The sequence below is a fragment of the Pyrus communis genome, chromosome 17 (genome assembly GCF_963583255.1).
Source record: "Pyrus communis chromosome 17, drPyrComm1.1, whole genome shotgun sequence".
NCBI classification, from domain to species: Eukaryota; Viridiplantae; Streptophyta; class Magnoliopsida; order Rosales; family Rosaceae; genus Pyrus; species Pyrus communis.
In genome coordinates this window covers 5,046,079-5,055,289 of record NC_084819.1, presented here as the reverse complement: position 1 = coordinate 5,055,289, position 9,211 = coordinate 5,046,079, and the positions used below count along the sequence as shown (strand labels likewise).

At 36.2% G+C, this 9,211-nt stretch overlaps 1 protein-coding gene across 4 annotated transcripts; it reads right to left on the bottom strand.

Moving 5' to 3' along the window:
• Window positions 1–293: 293 nt before the first annotated feature.
• On the bottom strand, window positions 294–4,849 carry LOC137721693 (probable glycosyltransferase At5g03795). 4 transcript variants are annotated; one of them, XR_011066700.1, is made up of 6 exons: window positions 4,744–4,849; window positions 3,301–3,972; window positions 3,081–3,214; window positions 2,143–2,491; window positions 922–1,823; window positions 294–502 (listed from the first exon to the last, which is right to left on the bottom strand). XR_011066700.1 is itself a non-coding variant. In XM_068460719.1 (5 exons), exons 2-5 carry the CDS (start codon window positions 3,772–3,774, stop codon window positions 1,137–1,139), a joined length of 1,644 nt encoding a protein of 547 aa, XP_068316820.1. In that variant the 5' UTR covers window positions 3,775–3,972; window positions 4,744–4,849; the 3' UTR covers window positions 294–1,136. The 4 variants fall into 4 exon arrangements, 1 of the variants encoding a protein (XP_068316820.1); XR_011066701.1 differs by having other exon boundaries at window positions 294–497; XR_011066702.1 differs by having other exon boundaries at window positions 3,301–3,968; window positions 4,744–4,838.
• Window positions 4,850–9,211: the final 4,362 nt, after the last annotated feature.

Genomic DNA, 9,211 nt, shown 5'->3' with positions numbered 1-9,211 from the left:
TTTCCTAATTTCTTTGTAGAATACGGCATATGTAACTATAGAGAATTAATAAGATTTATCAAATTATCCAGCCATCGAATTTCTATTTCTTTTTGGGATGATTTTAGATGATTATGTTCTTGATTTATTTGTTTTTCTACCAATGGTGGCTCTTTATCCTCCCTCAAGTTTTTTTCCCAAGTGGCTTACAAGGGACAGGGTTTTTCCAGAGCCACTCCTGTTTCCATGCTCACTGTATTCTACTATTTGGTCGTTTTATAAATGAAATCCCATTATTACCTTGAAAACAAAAAGGACCACGTAGTGCTTGTTTCAAAATTGACGACTTATGGACTTACATTCCTAAAAACGGAAAATTTTCGATGTACAGTGAATCATATCGGATCGTCTGTGTACGGTAAATGCACAATGATTTTATTATGATGGAGCGTCTAATTAAGATTTATCTGGGTCCAACAAAATGTCACAGAACAACGCAGACTCCTTCCCTTTCTCGTCTATCCTGCAATGTATTAACAAGTTAGTAGAGTAGTACGTATCTGATTAAGGTCGCAGTCATGTCACAGATTGAACATCAAATGAACTCTCGAAAAAGATCGTTGTCGATTGAAACTGCAACGCGAAGCAGAAAAGTGATATTGCTAGACAGCGGCTTTTATTTGACTCTGGTTAACTATCAGCACCAAAAATACAAGATAGTGAAGAAACAAGAATGTTCTATGAATTATTGTTTGATGAAATAAAATGAAAGAAGGATATGAACGAACAAAAGAAAATTGAAATAAAAAAAGACGAGGACCAAAACAGTAAAACAGCGAAAGAAGAAGTGCACGCCGGTGTTGGAGCTAGCAGTCACGAGAAAAATAGTAACAAAAAACAAATCATTTGCAGAATGAAGGATGCATATATTTTCGGGCATACCTGCATCATGAGTTCTCATCTTGGCATCCACCCCGGTCTTCCCAGAAAACGTTCATCCGTGGTTCAGTTCAAAGAACTTGGAAACTTAATGAAACCCGGCTGGAGGCACCAAATGTTATTTGAAGTCCTTCATAAAGTCAACAGCCAAGCCACTTCTTGGACTTGCATCATGGTCAGTAGTCTTACACTTCACTCTTCACTAGTCTTACGCTATACTAGGATTCCGGGATTTGAATCTGACTCAACCTGCTAATCCAAATCGAATGCAGAATCATATGGAACAAATCATATCTGATTGGTCTCGGGTTCCAAAGAAAATGCTTCTGCACCATTTTCACATTAATTTGCATAGTAAGATATCTTCTCATAGGAATAGCCACTAAAATTTCTCTTAACTTGGGAATATCCTTCTCGGCCACAATAACAGAAAATGTACTCCAATCTATCACATCACTCAAGGGAGGGGGGAAATTATCTGCAATGATCACTGGGACACACTCATAGTAGATGGACTCAATGATCCTAGGACTGTTCACTTCATATCCCATAGGGCAAATACAAAATTTGCTTGATTTCATATGCTGGATATATGACATCTTTCGCGAGACTCGAAGAGGCAGGGGCCCATAGATTTTCATGTCATCATGTTTGTCCCGCCAGTACTTGAGAAGAGTCGGGCGGACTCTTCCATGCATGTTTCCTGCAAAGAAGGCCAGAAGTGGGCGCTGGGATACTCTTAACCCACCAACATTTCTGAGAGGCTTTCTCGGGGTCCGGATAGTTGTTTCTGGCAGTGAAACATCCTTCCCAGCCACAAAGATTCCTTCAGAGGTGTCAGCATTGCATAGAGCTTTTATAGTATTTTTGGTTAGTTCTTCATGCGCAGTCAACGTGTACGGGCCCTGCAAAAGGTCAGAACAGAATGGAGGAATTTTAGTTAAATATATCGCTACGGCATCAACTTGTATTCATTGATTGATCTTCACTAACATTGCTACTTAAAGTCGAGATATTAATTTGGATAGATATTTACTGTCAAAAGTAAACTTCAACTTAGATCAGCAAACATCTCTATCTCATGCATACCTTTTCAGCTATTCTACAAATTGGAGAAACATATACAATAAAGACTGCTAAGAACACGGATCTTTTTTTTATTCTTCCTAGATAGTTTAATCTGCATCAAAGCATTCTGTGGAAAGGAAGAAACAGTTACCATACCCAGTCATGGCAAGCAACAAGGAAATGATCTGACCCATGTGTGCGATTCCAAAAAGGATACTTTGAAGCAATAATGTTTGCATACTCTCTCAGGAAAACTGAGAGTGGTTTCAAATTATGTGATTTGGGAACATAAAGTGACATCGCCAGTTGCCGCATACTGTAAGGAAGATAAAATAAGTGAGCCTTTTCTGGATCCCTTGTGACAAACTGCCTGTTTTCCTCCATCAGCTTCATGAACCATCCTTCAGAAGCATAAATTCCTCTGAGATGAGGTCTGTGAAAAATGGGCCTTTCTCCATCACGGTATATGTAAACTTTAAGTATCAGTTCCATCAACTCATAGCTCCTGAAATTTAACCAAAGTTCCGCCTTTATGAAGCCTGGAAAACCCAAGATTGAGTTTTCTGCCCAACATTCTGGGCAACTATTCTTAGATATCTATAAATACAAGTGAACATAGACATAGAAAGCCATGATTTTGAAACATAAAGTAAACGAGAACAATGACAATAAGTATTTTCTCGTGTTTATATTGTAGTTTTAACAAGTATTATTGCTTCTAGAGAGAGAAACAGTGTTATGGCATAGGTTCCTGATGAAGTTATGCACTTTCCTGTTATATATAATTTTGTCACTACGAAAGAATGGTTTCCAATCATGATCAAACACTGTGTAAGTTTTAGACGGAAAAAATAAAATAAAAACATGGATAAACGCTTTTAACTAATGAATCCAAAAGCCATCCAAAGTCCGTGTGATTTAATTGCTCTTGCTCAATTGACCTCCTAACAAATATATTTTTCCCACATGAAAGACTAAAGGATCATCCACAATGCCTAGAGGTTTGTATGTGAAAATCTGCCACACCGACTAGGCACACATACGAAAGATTAACTGGGATAATGGAGTAAGATGGTGATAAATTGTGAGATTACCTTTTGAAAACTGAAACGTTCCGAAATATAGGGGCATATAGATCAGGATCATCTTCAGTGATTGCTGGGGCATACTCAATCTCTTTCTTTGCGTACACAAGTGCCTCATTTGGTGTCAATGACCAAATGAATTTCTAAAACATGTGTTCTACAATGTTAAGATCATTGGTAAGATCTTTCCTTATCATGATTCAATGAAAAAAAAAAGGAATGAGATTACCTGCAAACGATGAGGCACCTTTGGATATGGAGGGGGAGGAGGAGGAGGTGTGACCTTTGCAATGTTATCTCCCCTGGCATTTTTTCTTCTCCTTCTAGATGGAGATTTTCTCTGCGGAGGAACTGAGAGAGCAGCTGGCTGAATTGCCACTGAAAGATTCAACTCAATAGAAGGTTGTGGTGAAACAATCGGAGCACGAGGAAAGATTTGCAACCGCTTGATCCTTGCCTCGGTAGAGTTCTTGTTCAAGCGCAGGCTACCGTTCAAGAGTTTATCTGATGGCATCTCAACGGGCAGAGAGAGGAACCACAAGTCCAGTGGATCAGCAAGTATAAACATTTGCAGCATGACACATACCGCTGTCATAATGGCCCCAATAAAAAATATCTTTTTCCAGCCAATTTTATGCCCGGCAAAGAACCGGAAAAATTCTTTCATCAGGATCACAGCAAGGCTCTCAAGTAAATTTTTCATCGCATTGTACTACAAGGTTTACACCTCATGATATCATGAGCATATTAATCTACAATTCACCTCAATGAACGGTCCAGCTTTGGAAGTTTCAGCTTTCATAACAAGGTCTGCCCAAAGTTTCAACAGGTGTTTGGTAATGTGCAAGCCTGATCCCTCTGTTGAAAGGCGCCAACTCCGGAAAATGACAAAATCATCTTCCTAGTAAAGAATGAGTGAGAGAGAGAGAGAGAGAGAGAGATTAGAGGAGTAATCAATATGATTTTCACCAAGAGATTGCAGTGATCAAAGACAATTTTTATGGGAAGCCAAATATAATTCTACCATAAGTCAAAACAAATATAGATATATAGCATAGTGTTTGTCTGTTTCTTTAACCACAATCATGCCTCAAACATATCTGAATTGACTAATATTTTGCAAGGATGATCTATAATGCACAACTTAAAAATTAAGCAGTTTGGATCGTTGAAGTTTGATGTGGTGTGGATTTGTGTATTATATATGTGTGTGTATGCATGCAAATTGGGTCTATTTACAAGGAAACTTCATAATACAAGTAATTCTCAAATTTATGATGCAAGCTCCTTCCTCACATGGTTTGCCAAGAAAACAATCAAATCATGCTGGTAATCTTGCTAACAATCAAAATTTAAAAGTCTGGAGAAAACCCAATACACTGAATTCAATTTTACACACTTAAAGAGCACAAGAAATATGAGGAACATGATTGCTTAACAAAAATTAATAGGAGATTCTTTTTGTACCATAAATAAATAAATAAAATAGAAACCAAAACAATCATATCTATGTATGATACACTGTAAAATGAACTCCAACTTTTTCTTGGTGATATTAAATGAAATTCGAATTCCAGAATTAGATATAACGAAAGCAAAAGAAAAAGAGGAAAATAAATGATCGGTAAATATAACAACATATAAGTTATATGTATGTGTTTAGAAATTATACCTTGAACTGTAGGAATCGAATTCATAGAAACTGATGAATCTCAGTGTTTCTCAGAGAGAGAGAGAGAGAGAGAGAGAGAGAGAGAGAGAGAGAGAGAGAGAGAGTTGGCGAGCCAGACGGTAACGGTTGTGCACTTTTGGTAACAAAAATAGACTTTCTGAATATTTGACTATTCAATGGATCAAGTTCAACATCTCACGCAAGCTAGTTATATCTTTTCGCCGTGTGGCTTACGAGTTTGGCTTCTACGTTGTCAACCAAATTAACTTCTATATTTTTATTTTGGGGAATTTGCACAACTAGTAGGGCCACGGGTATGCTTATTTTACTACATAAACTAATTTTTTTGTTGAATTATCATTTTTTAACAAAAAATATTATCTACACTAAGATCATTTCCAACCCATAGGACAAAACTTAAAATATAAGCTTTAAAACTCCATAAACCATCTCCAACCATTGAGCTAAAATAAGCTTTGGGCTAGATTCCCCTAGGATTTAAGCATGACTTAAATTATTCTAAACTCGCCAAACTATCATATTTCAAACCTTATTTTGTTTTTTACTTATAATATAACGGCTATGATCAAATCTAAAGGTTTAAAAAAAAAAAAAAAAGATTTAACGGTCCAAAATTAAATCTAACGTCTACAATAATTTAAAAAAATTATTTAAATCAAATTTAACTTAAAACTTTATAAATACCTTGTTGTAGGCCTATTTGATTGAACTAACCTAAGGGTTTAGAGAGAAAAGGGGTCGGCAGTATTGAGGGAGAAGAGAGAGTGATTTAATTATGAGGTGTATTTGTGTCATCCCATTATGCCCTTATTTATAGTAGTAGGATAGGGAAAAGCCTTACCCTTTTAGGATTACAACTCTTAATAGGTAATCAACTTCTAATAGGAATATAAGAGATATTCCTAGATCCACTAGGATTTACACAATCACATTCTTATTCTAAATATGACTGCAACACTCCCCCTTGAGTGTGTAAATAATCATCAAACCATCGCATCAAATCTTTAGCAGAGAAGTTAGAATAGTTGATTAAGTTATCGGCATAACGGGTGAATGTGAGGCTCATAGTTGATTAAGTCATCGGCACAACATGTGAATGCGAGGCTCAATTTTAAGAAAGTATGCATTTGTAGTAAAATTCACAAAACCTCGCTATGGTAAAACCTAAGGTATGGGGAAACCCATAGACTAAGAAGAAAAGTGAGAAGTATGCATAATGTCTAAAACAAACGTCAAACGGGACGAAAGTAGTGAACTTAATGGAGTATGATCATCCCAGGATGGGTGCCTCATTAAAATCCCGTTAGGTAGCAAAAACCCAGTGGAAAAAATGCCCATAATCGTAAGAAAAAGAGTACATTAAGATCAAGTGAGTATGCTTCTGGATACTCCCCCTGAGTAAGACATAACTTCTAAATAAAAGAACAACAAGCAATTCAACTCAAATAATTTACGCGTACCGATTCCTTGAACGAGCTTATGAAAAATAGACTTTGGCAATGACTAGGTGAAGAGATCGGCCAGGTTATCCTGGGAATGGATTTGCTTGACTTCAATGTTCTGATGCTGTTGCTGCTGGTGTAAGTAAAAAAACTTCGGTGCCATATGCTTGGTGTTGTCTCCCTTGATGTATACTTTTCTTTAACTGCTCGATACATGCTGCATTGTCTTTAAAGATCATCGTAGGAAGGTCACGACAAAAGTAAAACCACTAGTGCTTCAAATATGTTCCATAATTGCTCTCAACCAAAAGCACTCATGCAATGCTTCATGCAGGGCGAGAATCTCTGCATGGTTCGAAAAAGTCGCAACTAGCGTTTGCTTGGTAGACCTCCAAGATATAGCGGTGTCCCTAATGGTAAAGACATAACCCGTTTGAGAACAAGCCCTATGTAGGTCAAACAGATATCCAGCATTTGCGTAACCAATAAAGCGAGAATCGACCTGAGAACCAAGGGGGCGGCGTGTCCTCTCGAAGATTCGTGGGTATAAAACAAGCTCAAATCTATTGCACTCTTGAGATAGCGGAAAATGTCTTTAACACCATTCCAGTGCCTGCGTGTGGGCGCATTGCTGTACCAAGCAAAAATATTAACAGCGAATGAGATGTCGGGTCTAGTGCATTGAGCCAAGTACAATAAAGCCCCTATTGCACTGTAATATCCCTCGTTTAATTAAGAGTGAAGTGTGATTATAATTTTTTTTTATACAAAATTTTAGTCTACTTAGTTTTTATTTGTTTAATAGCTTTTAATACTATACTTTTTATTTATTAGATTTCTTATTCTTGTTATTATTATAATTGTTTTAGGGTACAAATAAGGATTTATTTTTTTTTGGTATAGCAATGAAGTAGTATTTAAAAAAAAAAAATATATATATATACACACACACACACACACACAAAAGAAAGGAAAAGAATGTTCTTTCACGTTCTTCCTTTCTTTACGATGGAAACAAGAAAGCAGGGAGGAGGTGGCTCTTCCACAGCTTTAGGAAAAAAAAAATCTTCTTTCTTCATACTCAAATAGGATAGAGGTTAGGAAGTCTTGTGATAGGTTGAGATTTGATTGATCAAAGAAGTGTGTTATAGAGAGTTACTCATCTCCTATTGCGCTAAGGAATGTGTTCGGCAGAGGATGAACTGAGAAGAGACACGGGGGTCTATAAGTAGGAGGTGGATGGCCTAGGAAGCTACGTTTTCATCATGGCTCTGATAGGATTGAGTAGGATTAGAGAAACTATAAAAGGGGCTGCAGAGAAGTGGGAAAACATCAGAAATAGAAAATGGGGCAGAGAAATTGAGAGATAGAGAACGTGATTTTGAAGGAAGGATCCAGAGATTTGAAGGGTAAATTTCTTGTTCCTTGATTATTTAGATTTTTCGAATTTAATTTCCTTCGTCGAATTGAAACTGCCATGAGATTTATTTGGAGTTCTTAGTTTTATTTAGGGTTTTCTACTGTTCAATGAACCAATCTGAACTTGAATTAGAGTTGGGTAATTCGGATTGGGTGTGTAGATCAAATTTCTTGATCAAGGGTTTGGTTCAAAAGATTAATTTCTTGTTAATTTTGAATCATGTTATATTTGGGTTTTGTATACATGATTTCTAGACTACCTGGAAGTATTTCGGGTTTTGTTATATGAACTGGAAGTGTAATGTTATGTAAGTTGCAGAAAATTGATTTCTGTGCAGAGAAAACTCAAGTTTCGTGTAGCCTTATTTTGCTCTTAATGTATAGGTCTTTGTGTGCTCCTTTAGAGAAAACATTTAGTGTGTTGAAAATGCATATGTCCATGATCGTAATCCAATTGTTTTCACTCCGTTCTGTTGAGTTTTGGTTGATCAAAACCTTATTTAAATTTGGGTCGCGAGCTGCCAAACAGCAGCAGAAAACTGGGTTTCCAGTTTTAAGACTCCATTTTTCTTTTGGCATAACTTCCAGTTTAGAGCTCTGTTTTTTACAAACTTTATATGCTTTTAAAGAACATAACACAAAATTCAAAACCCATTCAATATTATACGATTTGGTTTAGTTTTAAATGTTCAAAAAGGAGTCTAAACTTGGTTCAATAGTGCTGTTTTTCTGAAAATTTTGTGGAGATGCAAAGTACTGTTTTTACCACACCTAATTTCTTTTCCAGATTCCTTTCTAGTCTTCTTTAGTTTATTTGAGTAGCATTATTTGAGTTATAAGATTCCAGAATTTATATACTTTCCATAGATAATATCAATTTTGTGATTGAACACTTAGTTTGGTTTCTAATATGTGTTACTTGTGATTATACTTTTGGTTGTATTTTTGAGTTTCGATTAGGTTCTTCAGAGGAACAAAATTAATCAAATTCAAGGTAAGGGGTTCTGGGAAACCTTCTATATGTATTAATTTAATTATTTCTTACTTAAGTATACATACAAGTTTGATATACATATTGAATTCAAATTGAATATGAATACTGTTTCTGATGGTTATTTGAGTATAAATGTTCGACATGAAATTTAGATCCATGATGTGGGAGTAAAGTGGGATTGCCGGAAAGAACTTTAGAAATTTAAGGTGGTGACTATTAGTTTTTGTGTAGTTGAACCAAACTCTTAGTAGGTACTAGGTCTCAGGCGAGTCCACAGTGCACAGATTCTTTAAGGATAATTCGGGATTGGAGACGAAGAGTTTAGGCAAGATGACTAACAAAAAGGGGAGTTCGGGGATGTTTAGGGATGGGGGTTAGTTCATATATTTAAACACTCGGAATCAAGTGGTATAAGTACGGAATGAGACGTATAAGTTATGGGTGTTTAGTTATGTGGATTAACGAGTATAGTTAAGGCATTTGCATTGCATTCTTACGCATCATTCTGATCATGGTTTTAATTCTACTATGTTAATTCTACTTTATTATTTTAGTAATGAAGGTATATGTCCCTACTGAGCTTTTTAAGCTC

Excerpts from the sequence above, each read along its gene's own strand:
- LOC137721693 (XM_068460719.1), bottom strand. The coding sequence starts at position 3,774 with ATGAAAAATTTACTTGAGAGCCTTGCTGTGATCCTGATGAAAGAATTT. Across the intron at positions 3,215-3,300 it reads AGGTGCCTCATCGTTTGCAG|AAATTCATTTGGTCATTGAC; the intron begins GTAATCTCATTC and ends CACATGTTTTAG. Across the intron at positions 1,824-2,142 it reads TTGTTGCTTGCCATGACTGG|GGCCCGTACACGTTGACTGC; the intron begins GTATGGTAACTG and ends GACCTTTTGCAG.